Consider the following 14,721-nt stretch of genomic DNA (forward strand, 5'->3'; position numbering starts at 1 on the left):
GTGCAACCAGAATGAGGTTCAGGGAACCCTGACCAGCTCCTTTCCAGGCGCAGCCACCTGCAGCTACCTGTTCTGCTCAGCCACAGACCATAAAACAGGGATCAACAGGGCCACATCTGGCAGCTGTGGGAATTAACCAGCAGCAAGGGGCTTTGCACTTGGTGTGTCCTGTCTTTCGTTCCCTTCTGACGCTCATTTCATAACTTGCGGCAGTGTCCTCTTTAAGAGAGAGGCCAGGCTTAGCCAGGACTGCTGTCTTGAGTCTGAGGCAGGAGCCTCCCCTCAGCCTGAAGCAGGGCTGACAGCCACTTGTCACTGGCACTGAGCCAATCGGAAATGGTGTCAATAAAGTGCAAATAATACCTCGGTGCTTACTGCTCTCTGAGCCCAAAACGAACCGAAGAGGTGCTCTGAGGAGAGAAAGCAGAGTGACAAGGCAGTTACACCCAAGGCCTCTCCAACGGGAGACCAATCAGGACACAGCTATTCCCTGGTGGCATCAAAATCTTCCAATTTCACACAGAAAATGAGCCCTGGCTCAAGTCTAACACACGTTCAGTTGTCCCCATTTCAGCTGAATGGATTCCTCTGAGAGCTAGAATCTTAACCCTTGGAAGGCCTCTGAAGGTGTGATTCACCTCTGCTGAGAACTGCACTGCGGAGAAACACATCTGCAATTCTCCAGCCACAGTAAGAACAAAGAAAGCCTCCAGGTGTGCATCTCTGCAAGCCCAAGAATGCATCCCAGGTGGAGAGAGCGAGCAACCCACCCTGCCTATGGGGGGGCTGGGGCAGCACAGCTGCAGCCTGTGCAGCTGCTTCTGGAGGTGCAGTGCTAAGAAGGTCCCAGACCCTGTCTCCTGAACAACTCTCACACCAAGACTCTCACCCTGCCTCCAGACTTTGCTGCATCCACCTCTTGGCATCAAAAAATGGGCTGAGTTTCAACCTGCTATGCAAAGGCCAGCCTGGCAGATGCTTTGTTAGAACCACCACAATGTCCTTTGGGCTGTGGATATGTGGATGTTGGCATTTCTGGGTGGAGGGATGAGAAAAGGGGCAGGGGGCCTGGTCCTTCATCCAGTTTGCAAATTCCAGTCAGGTCCACATACCTCACTTTCCCTCTGAAGTGCACTGCCAGGGTCTTTGCTTCTTATCACACACCTACTTCTGTTTCCTATCACATACCATACTGCTCCATTCTTTCTGATCTTTTAGCTGTGAATTTCTGCCACTGCAAGACCAACTGAATCCAAATGGGGTCTTAGCCCTAGGAATGGAGGCAGGTAGTATTTTGCATTTTATTTATTTATTTATTTTATTTATTTATTTAAGACAGAGTTTCACTCTGTTGCCCAGGCTGGAGTGTAGTGGCACGATCTCGGCTCACTGCAACCTCTGCCTCCTGGGTTCTAGCAATTCTTCTGCCTCAGCTTCCCAAATAGCTGGGACTATAGGCACGCACCACCATGCCCGGCTAATTTTAGTATTTTTAGTAGAGACAGGGCTTCACCATATTGGCCAGGCTAGTCTCGAACTTCTGACCTCATGATCTGCCTGCCTCGGCCTCCTAAAGTGCTGGGATTACAGGTGTGAGCCACCGCGCCCAGTCTATTTTATTTTATTTTTGAGATGGAGTCTCGCTCTGTCACCCAGGCTGGAGTGCAATGGCATGATCTCGGCTCACTGCAACCTCCGCCTCCTGGGTTCAAGCAATTCTCCTGTCTCAGCCTCCCAAGTAGCTGGGATTACAGGCACGCACCACCATGCCCGGCTAATTTTTGTACTTTTAATAGAGATGGGGTTTCTCCACGTTGGCCAGGCTGGTCTCGAACTGCTAAGCTCAGGTGATCCACCCACCTCAGCCTCCCAGAGTGCTGGGATTACAGGCATGAGCCACTACACTGGATAGTATTTTGCATTTTAAACAGGGGCAGGATGGATAGGGAAACAGTAGATGAGGGGGTAGGACAGAGGCACGTTGCCCATGGAAAACCTAACCTACGTTCGGAAAATCTGGCCCTGCTAGCTTGGAAAAGTCACCCAAGCCACTAAAGTACAGAGGAACCATGAAGACACTATGCTAAATAAAAGAAGCCAATCTCAAAAGTACAAATATAGCAGGATTCCGTTTCTGTGAGGTCCCTATAGTAATAAAATTCGTAGAGACTAGAAGTTGAAGGGTGGTTACCAGGGGCTGGGGAGTAGTCGGAAATGAGGCGTTAGTGTTTCAAGAGAACAGAGTTTCAGTTTTGCAACATGAAAAGAGTTCTGGAGATGGATAATGATTACAGGATAATATGAATGGACTTAATCCCATTGAACTGTACGCCGAAAAATGGTTAAGACAGGAAATTCTATGCTGTATATCTGACCACAATTAAACACACATTTTTAATGGCTAAGATGGTTTTTAAAAAGTCGCAATGGATAAATGTATTCTAAATTAGAAACAATTAGCATGTGTAACTAAACAACTTAATTGGCAGGCAAATATCTACAAACAAACAAAACCTGTCACCAATCCACAAGCCCAAGCCACACACCTGTTCCCTTCCTGGAGGGTCATTTCCTCTCTATTTAGTTAGTTCTTGGATCTTTGGCTCCAAGCCTGAGTCTCTGCCCTCCAACCCAACCCAAACACATTTTGTTTCCTCGCCAGCCCCTTCTGAAGCTAAGGCTTGGCTGTGTCACTCAGGAGCCCTGGAGAGCCAGCCTCTGCACCAGCCCCGCCATCCTCAACCCGAGCCCACTCGCCTTTGTCAGCACCTGACACAAGCGGGGCCTCATTCCCCGACTTTCTTCTCAGGCTAGCCGAGAACCCACACAGACTGCTGGTGGACAAAGGAGACTGAACATCCCCACTGACACAGCATCTTTCAAAGGCTCTTCCTCCTGCCCCAATTCAAAGGCCACATATTCTAAGACAACAGCGGGAATCAATTGCAACTTCTAAGCGAGGAGACCGCAGGGGATCTGTGCGGGCCTCGCCCACACTGTTCAGGCATCAGCCCTTCTCTGTGGGGCCCTGGGCCACGGCAGGAGTGGAAACAGCAAGGTTAGGGCCTTCCACAGGCAGAAGCCCCGGGGGAGTTTTGAGGCCACTGAGAAAAGGTTAATAGAGGCAGTTTCAAAGCTCTCAGGAAATGGCATCAGGCAAGAGCTACTCTTCAGAGACAACAGGCCTGCCTCCATCCCACTTACCTGGTTACAGGTGTTAATATCTACCCCATTCCGCAGGTGATCCAAAGCTTTGTCCAAGTTACCTGATCTTGCTGCTCTCAGAAAGCTGGTAGCAGCATCGGCCTGTGAGGAAAAACAACAGGCGGTGAGTGTCCTGGGTGTATTAATGACTTCTCCACCCCGTTCAAGTCCCAGGCCCCCGCAGCAGCCCCTGCATCCTCTGATGTGGCACCCTGGTGCCCACAGTGACACCAGGTGTGCACAGGAGCCTGAGAGCCCCTGGTTGGACTGCCTTCACACCCAGGCCTCCCTTCCTTTGGTTTTTTGTTTTTTGTTTTGTTTTGTTAAGAGAGAGTGTTGCTCTGCCACTCAGGCTGCTGGAGTGCAGTGGCACAAGCGCAGTTCACTGCAGCCTTGAATTCCTGGGCTCAAGAGATCCTCCCAAGTAGCTGGGACTACAGGTGTGTACCACCATGCCCAACTGTTTTTTTAAACTTTTTTTTTTATAGAGACAGGGCATCACTATGTTGCTCAGGCTGGTCTCAAACTCCTGAGCTCAAGCGATCCTTCCACCTTGGCCTCCCAAAGTGTTGGGATTACAGGCATGAGCCACCGTGACCGGCCCCCTTTTGGTATTTTTATAAGCAAACGTTCTTGGCTTGGACTCAGGAAGAATCAGCCTTTGAGGGGGAGCCCATTCCTATGGCAAGCGCACAGCACAGCCTGGTGTCTCCCTGCTCTGAGGTTTCAGGGGCTCCACAGTCTTGCTGAAGAGTTTGCAATATCACAGAGGTCCCTGGCCCCAAGAGTCATGAATGCAGGCACCAAAGGAACCAAGCGTGGGCTCTTTGGAGCTGTTTTGTGTTTTTGTTTCTATTTGTCTGTTTTTCCTTTTTAGAGATGGGGTCTCACTATGTTCCCCAAGATGGTCTCGAATTCCTGGGCTCAAGCAATCCTCCTGCCCCGGCCTCTGAAAGTGCTGGGATTACAGGCATAAGCCACCATACCCAGCCCTGTGTTTTTGTTTTTTAAGTAAACAGCACATAGCACTTACTATGTGCTAAGAGCCATTATTAGCACTTTACATATACAGTCAAGCCCATTTATTCAACCAACCATGGATGGAAAATTTGCAGGAAAAAAATTAAAAATAACAATACTAAAATAAAAAGTAATACTAACAGAAGGCTGGGCGTGGTGGCTCAAACCTGTAATCCCAGCACTTTGGGAGGCCAAAGCAGGTGGATCACGAGGTCAAGAGACCGAGACAATCCTGGCCACCATGATGAAACCCCATCTCTACTAAAAATACAAAAATTAGCTGGGCTTGGTGACGTGCGCCTGTAGTCCCAGCTACTCAGGAGGCTGAGGCAGGAGAATCGCTTGAACCTGGGAGGTGGAGGTTGCAGTGAGCCGAGATCACACCACTCCACTCCAGCCTGGTGACAAAGCAAGACTCCGTCTCAAAAACAAACAAACAAACAAACAAACAAAAAAACCCAGTAATACAGAAAAGCAATGCTGTACAACAATTATTTACAAAGCACTTACATTAGGTATTATAAGTAATCTAGAGATGATTTAAAGTATATATGACGATGTGGGTAGGTTATATGCAAACACTATATCACTTTACATGAGGAACTTGAGGATCTGTGGATTTTGGTATCTACAGGGGGTTCTGGAACCAATCCCCCACGGATACCGAAGGATGACTATAATATATATTCACACACATGCACACGCACAGATAAGCATTTTATCCTCATTTTGAATACCCAAGAGGTAAGTGGGATTTCAGAGTCCCATTTTACAGATGAGTGGGCTGAGGCACAGAGAGCAGAAGTGCCTTGTGCAGCGTCCCACAGCAGGGAGGAGGCACAGCCAGGACTCAGATGCAGGTAGTGTGGCTCAGAAATTCATGAGCCGAACCTCCCAGCTCTGCAGCCAGCTCAGTCTCAGCTTTAACACCAGGCGCCCCCCCCAACAGATTTCTTAAATGAGAGTGAAGCTCTTCTGTTCCTTAGCTGCTGCTACGTCACCCACCCCATGCATCTCAGACCTTGCCCCCAGGAACAACTGTTTCCTTTAAAGATGAGTGACAGCCAGAGAGGGTGAGAGCAGAGGACAATAAAATACAGTTTACTAATTGATATGGTTTGGCTGTGTCCCCACCCAAATCTCATCTTGAATTGTAGCTCCCATAATTCCCACGTGCCCTGGGAGGGATCTGGTGGGAGGTACTTGAATCATGGGGGCTGGTTTTTCCCATGCTGTTCTCATGAAAGTGAATAAGTCTCATGAGATCTGATAGTTTTAAAAAGAAGAGACCCCCCTGCACATACTCTCTTGCCTGCTGCCATGTAAGACATACCTTTGCTCTTCCTTCATCTTCTGCCATGATTGTGAGGCCTCCCCAGCCACGTTGGACTGTGAGTCCATTAAACCTCTTTCCTTTATAAATTACCCAGTCTCAGGTACATCTTTATTAGCAGTGTGAGAACAGACTAATACACTCACAAAGACAAATGTAATGATTAAAGCCCAGTCCTCAGGCATTGGAGCCCGTGGCCTAGACTCAGAGCCACTCCACTGGGTCTAGCTGAGTGCCCTCAGGTACTTAGACACCGTTGGCTTCTATTTCCTTATTTGTAAGCTGGGGAGAGTAAAGCCTTTCTTGTCCCCTTTTCATGATGCTTAAAAGAAATAAACAGTGTTTGGCACATAGTTGCATACAAGGCTGAGTTGAAAGGGTGAGAGTGGTCATATGACAAGCCACACATGGGAGAAGCGTGTGACGCCATTCCCACAGAAGACCCACAGTGGCTTCCTCTCCACCCAGGCACTTTGTCTCCTTCCTCTACATGCCCTCCTAAAAAAAACATGCTGCAGTGGGCTGAATGGTGCCCCCCAAAAGATATGTCCACACTCTTATCCCTGGAACCTGTGAAGGTGACCTTATTTGAAAAAAAAGTCTTTGTAGATGTAATTAAGTCATGGATCTTGAGACGAGATCATCCTAGATTACCTAGGCTGGCCCTAAATTCAATGACAAGTGTCCTTAGAAAAGACAGAAAAGGAGAAGACACACATGCACACACACACACACACACGCACATGCATGCACACAAATCTACACATACACACCCATACACAGACGTGTGTGCACACACATGCACACCAAGAGATGCATACACACACACACATGCACAGATACACACACATGCACACATACACATGCACATACAGAGACCTGTGTGCACACACACACATACACACATGTTCACACACACGTATACACACACACAGAGGTGAAACTATGTGAAGACAGAGCCAGAGACTGGAGTGACTTTAGCCATGCACAAGGAAGCAAGGAACCTCTGGGAGGTGGAGGCTCATAGAAGAAGGCCCTGAAGCCCTGGAGGGAGTGTGTCCCTGTGGAGGCCTTAATTTAGATCTCCAGCCTCCAGACAGCGAGAGAACACATTTCCGTAGTGTCAAGCCACTAAGTGTGTGGCGATTTGTTACAGCAACCATGGGAAACTCATGCACACACTAGTGATGACCACCCTTGAACACCCTTGAACACAGAAGACTCCAAATCTACAGCCGAAGACCAAATGGAACTCTCATCCTCCTCCCCAAAGCAGCGCTTCACGTCTTCACCACTGAAACAGGGAGTCCCCAGGGCATCAGCAGTAGGGTTCTCCAGCCTTCCAGACAGGGGGTCCTCCCTCCACACTCAGGTGCTGCCCCACACCACCTCCCAGCCCCCACCCACAACCCCAGGCCTGCAGAAATGCTGCTTCCTCGCTCTGCCTCCCAGCCAACCTCCTCCATCCCTGCCTCACCCAGCCAACCTCCTCCATCCCTGCCTAACTGGTCTTCCCCAAATCCTGACTTCCTGCCAGCCCTCCCCAACCTCAGGTCCCACATGGGCCCCCTATGATGTAAGCTCAAGTTCAAGTCCAAGCCCTGTGGCTGCCTGTTCATGAGGCACACTCATCTCGCTGTCCCCACAGCGGCAGGAGCCCCTTCTCACCTCCCTTGTCCTCCATGACATTCTCATGCTCTGTCTACCTCCTGGCCTGCACCTTCCTCCTCCCTGGGCCCTGAAGCTCCATCTCCCTCTGGTTTTCTACTTCCAATCTTTCTTCCCTTCAAGGCCCTGATGGTGGCTACTTCCTGCATGAATGACACTATGCTTAGACACTCAGTATTTGCCATCTTTAAATCTAGGAACCACAAAACAGGAGCTTGTTTGTTTTTTTTTTAATGCACTTAAAATATCTCTTTCTCTAGCTATTGAATTCAGGCAAGTCTTGTCTCCCCAGCCAAACTGTTTGCTTCTTGGGGCAGGGACCAAGTCTTCTATCTCTTTTGAATCCTCCAAAGCATTAAGTGTCTGCTAGGGCGAGGCCTCCCTTGACCTAAAGCACATGGCATTCACATCCTAGGTTCCTCAGCAAGGCATCTGTGGGGCAGGAAATATTTCAGAAATGAAGATCAAGCTGTTGGCTCTCCAGGCATGAGCTGGGTTTCCAGAGAAAACCCAGTCAAGGTTTAGTCTCTCAGATAAATGTTACTTATGCTACTGATTCAGAAAGTCTGTCTAGATTCAATTATTAGGAAAAACACTATATTATTTCCCAAGAATAAGAATGTTAAAGAGACATTTCTCCCACCAATTAACTACTGTTTATGGCACAATAATAGGATTCAGGCTGAAAACCTGAGAATGGGTGGATAAAAATAGACTCAATATCCACTAATGACACTGACTGTTCAAAGCACTGAATCCAGGAAGAAAAGAAGAATATTTATGACAAACTGGCAGGGCGCGGTGGTTCCTGTAATCTCAGCACTTTGGGAGGCCAAGGCAGATGGATCACTTGAGGCCAGGAATTAGAGACCAGCCTGGTCAACATGGTGAAACCACATCTCTATTAAAAATAGAAAAAGTAGCCGGGCATGGTGGTGCATGCCTGTAATCCCAGTTACTTGGGAGGGTGAGGCAGAAGAATCACTTGGACCTGGGAGGCAGAGTTTGCAGTGAGCTGAGATTGCGGCACTGCACTCCAGCCTGGGCGACAGAGAGAGACTCTGTCTCAAAAAAAAAAAAAAAATTTATGACAGACAAGCACATAAATAGAGGGTAAGGGAAGCTCCATATGGACTAGATTGAGGAAAGCTAAACCATTTCTGTCGTTGCCATAATAGAATACTAAAATTATAATACCAACCATTGGGACAAATGTATTACCAGCATTATATCTTTTAATTCTTATAACAACCTGTGGGTAGGTATAATTATTATCCCCATTTTAGAGGTGATGAAACTGAGGTTTTGAGAGGTTAATAACTTGCCCAAGTTCTGCAGATAAATACTTGGGGTGATTCAATCCAGGGGTACCCCACTGAAGTCTATGCCTTTCCACTGCCCTTGACCCCAAGGGCGTTCTTGGCCATTTCAAGCCTGAGGGTGTTCAGGCAGCCCTGACAGGCTGGCGGCTGGGCAGGCCTATATGCCTCGGCCGTTAAAGAGCTAATCCATGGCAGAGGAAAAATGCTAGGAGGTCCCACTCAGGCTCTGTCCCTGAGCACTCTATTCAGACCAAGACAGGTCTCTAGAAGGGAACCATCTAGTTCCAGCCCTTCTTGTCACTGAAGATAAAATTGAGGCCCAGGGAAGTAAAGTGACCGGCTAAGGTCACCTAGATAGTTAGCAGTGAAGTGCAATTGCTAAAGCTTTTTCTTTCTTTCTTTTTTCTTTTTTTATTTTATTTTATTTTTTTTGGTCTTCTCCAGGCATAGAGTAGTCAGGACTCTGCAGGATCCTCAGGGCATCTGGGAGGTGAACTGCAGATAATGATGCCACTCCCAGTAGCAACTACACATCATTCAGTTTAATTCTACAATGTATTTACTGGGGTCCTATTTCAGGACCCATATCCTGCTAGGGCAAAGAGAGAATAATCACTCAGAATATAGGTCCTTGTTCTCTTGATCTGAGTAATCAAGCGATTGTGTTATAAATGGGTCATGTGCATGCATGCACCTGTGGATCCATTCCATGAGTATTCATTGAGAACCTCCTAGGGGCCAGGCAATATTTCAGCTACAGAGCAAATGGCCCTTGTTGGGATATGAGACTCATCTTTACCATCGTGTTCTGCTGAGCCCCTACTGCCCATCTGTCTAGTCCAACTGCTCCAATTCAATGACCTGTCCTCAGTACATCCAGCAAATGCAACAGGGCAGGAGGCGTGTCCAAAGAATCCAATGTGTTCCATTCAAAACATTTACCTGAGCGCATACTGACCCAAAAAACAACAGCAACAAAATACAAACCTGACCATCTCTGGGCTATGACAAACCGGAGCAGAATGACTGGCCCTCTCCAAGGCTCATCCATTCCCAGATCAGGAGGCCAGGAGGCCTGCTCATCCTATACAGAAAACTACCCCACCGTGTCCACAAGCCCTGGCCACCAGTGAGGTGCTGGCACCTCTGTTGTGCACCCCACCAAAGCTGTCTTCTGGTGTCTCTTCCCCTCCTCATCTCTAGCTTCGTTTTAATCTAATTCTACCTGTGTGCGTGTTCGGGGATCTGCACACAGCAGACATTCTGCTGTGCCTGCATCCCTGCTGCCTAATCAATGTGATGTCCCTGAACTTCCTTTCAAAACAAAACAAGTTTACATTCACAAAGCTCTCCCTAGGTTTTAAACACACCACACAAATTAATTCACTCCCTCCTCAGAATAATCTCACAAGGCAGGTGTTTTGTTATCTCCTTTTTATAGATGAAGTGACCAAGTCACAGAAAAGTAACTTGTCCAAAGTCACATAGCTAATATGTAGCATGGCCAGGATTTGAGTCTAGGTAGCATACTTCTTAACTATTGTGCTATACCGCTTCCTGGGCCAATCATTTCCCTTCCTTCCTTCCTTCTTTCCTTCCTTCCTTCTTTGCCTCCTTCCCTCCTTCCTTCCTTCTCTTTCTCTCTCTCTTTCTCTCTTTCCTTCTTCCTTCCTTTCCTTTCTTTTCCTTTCTTTCTTTCTTTTTCTTTCTCTTTTTTCTCTTTCTTTCTTTTTCTCTCTCTCTCTTCTCTCTTTCTTTCTTTCAAGACAGAGTCTCCCTCTTTCTTCCAGAGTGGTCCCCCAGTGGTGCAGTTATAGCTCACTGCAGCCTCAAAGTCCTGGGCTCAAGAGATCCTCCTGCGTCAACACCCCCTTCCCCCGAATAGGTGAAACTACAGGCGTGCACCACCACACCTGGCTAATTTCTTTATTTTTTGTAGAGATAAAGTCTCCCTATGTTGCCCAGGCTGGTCTTGAACTCCTGGCCTCAAGCAATCTTCCCACCTCCGCCTCCCAAAATGCTGGGATTACAAGCACGTGCCACTGTGCTGGCCTAATCATTTTCTAGTGCTCATAAGGGTCCTCTCCAGTTCAGCTCTGGCTGGAGAAAGCCTTCTGCCTGGGTTTGGAGGCTGTGCCCACGTCAGGAGGAAGGGAATGGAAGAGAAGGAAGGGAACAGAATTCTTCCTAGGAATTAAGTTCTCATCAGGACTGCTCTGAAAGGGTAGTGAATCCTGGTTACCTGAGACACCCAGACTATTATTAAACTTGCACTTCCTGAGCAGATACTAATATAGCAATAGATGGGGTGCGAGGGGGCTCCAGTATCCTGAGAGGGAGGGGCCGGAAGCACGCTGCAGAATGTCAACATGCTGTCACCCATGAGCAGGGGACATTGGGAAACACCAGCAGGCAGACCCAGGTGAGAGAACCCCAGGGCCTCCTCACACCTTCTCTGGGGGTTGGGGTGGCCTAAGTTTTCCCTAGGACAAATCATGACTGACCTCAAGATCTTTAGTACAAAATTCCTATCTAGAAAGGCGAATGGAAACTGAGCTAATATCAATTGCTGTAAACAGTCATAAGGCAATACCACTTTCCCAAGGGGTCTTGTTGGAGCAAAATGCAGCTTCTTTAACGCAGCCACTGTCAGAGCTCTCAGGAAGAGATTTCAGGTCCTTTCCTGGGGGACCTGCAGCCCAGCCAGAAGACAGGCAGCAGCCCTGATGTGGAGCTGTCTGCTTGTGCTTGGGGGATCTGAGAGCCGCACTGGGGTATGAGGAAAGACAGCTGTCCCCAGCCAGCATAGCCTGGTAGCCCTGCCTTTACTCCCTTGACGATGGAGAAACAGAGGTGAACACTGGGCCCTAGTGAGTGTGTGTTTTATTATGTTTCTTTCCTTTTGCCTTCCAGAAAGGTGTGCTGTTACAGCTTTACAAACTGTCTCCAGGCTCCCCAGTCTGACTACCATTGGCAAAAATAAAATGAATAAGTTAAAGGTGTCACTGAGGAAACAAGACGCCTGAGCGGAAGTGCTGGGCTCCCTCTTAATCTCTCAACCCGAACTCGGGACCTTGGGAAAATCCCTGGGGTTCCCTGTGCTGTCTGCACCCCACCCTGGAGGCCGGGCAGGGTGGGCTGGGACGTCACTGGGGAAGACCTGGCTGGGATGCACTGCTCGGCCACTTGATGCTGTGCTCATCTAAGGCCCCAAACCTCCATTTCCCCATTGCTAAAATGGGGATCTTGCCAGGGGGCTGCGAGAATCGAAGGGGACAGCGGCAGAGAGCTCCAGGCTTGCCAGGGCGCCCAACAGGTCTGCCTTCCTCTGCCCCATTCATTTCCTGCTACCTGGGGGCCTCCGGGTGCCTCACGTTTCTGAGTTTTAGGGGCCAGACTTGCCGCAAGCCAGGCCCCCGCCCGGCCCAAGGCCGTGCATCTCCCACCCCCTGCTGAATCTACCCGGCCAGGCTCTCCCCTGGGGTGAGGGGACTCGGCCTCGGCCAGGGCCCGGCCCCCCTCGGGGCACCCCGGCGGCGGCTCCACGCTCCCGCCCGTGCCCCTCTTCCGGGCCGGCCACAAGTCCCGCTGCCTCCCAACCCCGGCTCCAGCCCCTCCGCGGCCGCAGCCTTCAGGCCAGAGGAATTTTCCTCTGGATCCTGCTAGAAGCCTCGGCAGCAGAAGGGCAGCCCCAGCGCGCGCACCCGCACCCGCCGGGGAAAGTTGGCGCCGGGCAGCCGGGCGCGGAGCCACAACCCGCAGGACGGACGCAGAGCCCCGGCCCCGGTCCCGGCCCCGATCCCCGCGCCCCGGCCCCGGCCCGGCAACCGCGACAGCTCGTGCACTCACCGCAGGGTCTGGCCCGGACCTGCCCTGTCGCGCTGCCATCGTCCGGCGCCCGCGCTGAAATCCGAGCCCGGCTCCCGCTCCCCCTCCCGGTTATCTGCTGGGCGGCGCGGGGAGCGCCAGCAAGTTACGCGGCAACTGGCTAAAAATACAGGCGCCCTCCACTCGCCCCGGCCCGGCCCTGGCCCTGCGCTCTCCCGCCCGCCAGCCTGCCGCTAATGGGATCTCTTCATTTTCTCTCCATGATTATGTCAGATGGGAAAGTTAATGCGAAGCGCTCTCCGGAGAGCAGGCACCTGCTGCCAAGCCCTGCGAAGGGGGTGCGCGCGGGGGCGCGGGCGGGGGTGCAGCCCCAGCTGCAGGTGCCGGCCGGCGGGCTCGGGGAGGGCGTCCTGCCCCTGCGGAGGGGAGGCACACACGTCCAATGGAGGTGAGGAGCTCCAAGCTGCATGGCCTCCCTCCCTGCCTCCCGCCTCCCCGAATGCCCTGGTGAATGGGCCCCGGAGCTTGCCGAGACGCGGCCGGGGTGAGCTCAGCAAACTCTATTTATGCCCCATAACCGATTTGCATGTTTTGAGCTCTTCCATCGTGTCGTGAGATACCAGTTAATCAGCCTATTCCAGATTCTGCCTGAGAGCCGCCAGACGCAGCTGGGTTGCAGGAGGGCAGAGCTGTCACTCCCCGCTGCCTCCCGCACTGCTCTGACGCTGGCGGTTAACTAGCGTCACCCGAGGCTGTGTCCGTGCAGTAAGCAACCAGTGTTCTGTCCTGGGACCACTATCACCCTTTCATGCAGTCATTTCAGGGGCAGATGTCAAAACCCATGTTTGGGATTTTGGAGAAGACTTGGGGTGACATCATCAAGAGTAGGCTCAATTCAGAGGGATGAGGGAACCGTAAGTAAAAGCAGTGTCAGGTAACTGGGCCCCTGGCAATATGGCTTGTTCAGATCATAGGTGTTTTGTATCATAAGCCGGCTTCTTGCTGGCTTCAAGTCACAGTCAAGACACAATACCAAATGCTCTTTTCCTCTCCCGCTGTCCCCTGAGATTGTACAGTACAGCTGCGCGTTGGTGAGGAACTAGCATGCTGAGCGCCTATTAGCTGATGGACATACTGCATTATCTCATTTAATCCTCACAGCCACCCATAAGGTAGGCAACGCTACTACAGTTGGATAAATGAAGAAACTGAGCCCAGGGAGGTAATGGGTGGAGACCAAGGTCACCACTAGTAAATGGTGGGTCCAACTGGTTCAAAGCCAAATTGATCCAAAGCCCTGCCACTGGCAGCACCAGCAAGATTCCTAACAATAGTGTACTCAGCGCCAGGAAGAGATAATGTGGGGGATGATCTTGAAGGATCATAATCCCAGCACTTTGGGAGGCTGAGGCGGGGGGATTGCTTGAGACCAGGAGTTCAAGACCGGCTTGGGCAACATAGTGAGACCCCCTGTCTCCACAAAAAAAAAAAAAAAATTAATTAGCCAGGCAAGGTGGCACATGCCTGTAGTCCTGGCTACTCAGGAGGCTGTGACAGGAGGATCACCTGAGCCCAGGAGTTGGAGGCTGCAGTGAGCTATGATTGCACCACTCCGCTCCAGCCCAGGTGACAAGAGTGAGACCCTGTCTCTAAAAAAATAAAAATTAAAAAAGAAGAAAATACTGTGAGAGTGTGTTACAAAGCCAGGTACGCTTCAAAGCTATGCAGCAATCAGGGGGCATCCCAAGGAAGTGGGATAATCAAAGATCAAGAGAAAAGGCCAGGGTGTTGCCAAAAAGAGGGATCTGAAGTGTAATAATACAACTCCTCCCCATGGGGGTTAAAAAACTGGTATTTGAAGATGACAATGTGAGAATTCTCCAGGCATAAGATCCTCCACAGCACTGGGGCTGAACTTGAGGATGGGCACCCTCTCGAAGGCAGCAGCCTGTCTGGATGTAAGTCACACAGCCCCTTCCCTCCCCAGGCACATGCTGCTAAAGCCCAGCTCACCCTCCAGGTCTCTCGCCTCGCACCTCTGAAAACCACCTTCCAGATTTGCTAGAATCCTCTACACTGAGAGCTCCAATTAATAAATGATGGTTACTGGAACATCCCTGATCACAGCCCAGTGGAATATCTCAAGGGATTCTAATGCACTGTTCCAACATTAATATTTAGAGACAGAGAGAAAATTCCCCGCTCAGATGAGTAAATAATATATATAATACTTTTAAAAACACAAATGCAATTGACTTGCACAATGAACTGAAAGAGATACTATTTTTTAGCAACTATTTGAGGATTAATTGACACACTATGAGTTGCACATTTAAAATGTACAAT

The 14,721-nt window shown here is 50.0% G+C and overlaps 1 protein-coding gene across 7 annotated transcripts in view; it reads right to left on the minus strand.

Annotated features, from left to right (window-relative positions):
* Positions 1-14,721, minus strand: part of ANK1 (ankyrin 1) — a 240,830-nt gene that overhangs the window by 99,066 nt on the left and 127,043 nt on the right. For 6 of the 7 annotated variants that reach the window (XM_055116509.2, XM_003823295.6, XM_034965993.3 and 3 more), the window contains exon 2: positions 3,205-3,306. In XM_055116509.2, the coding sequence (XP_054972484.1) occupies positions 3,205-3,306 (102 nt within the window). Of the gene's footprint in view, positions 1-3,204; positions 3,307-12,396; positions 13,103-14,721 lie in introns of those variants that run through there. The other variant, XM_055116508.2, reaches the window with a different exon arrangement.

The sequence above is a fragment of the Pan paniscus genome, chromosome 7 (assembly GCF_029289425.2).
Source record: "Pan paniscus chromosome 7, NHGRI_mPanPan1-v2.0_pri, whole genome shotgun sequence".
In the NCBI taxonomy this organism is placed as follows: Eukaryota; Metazoa; Chordata; class Mammalia; order Primates; family Hominidae; genus Pan; species Pan paniscus.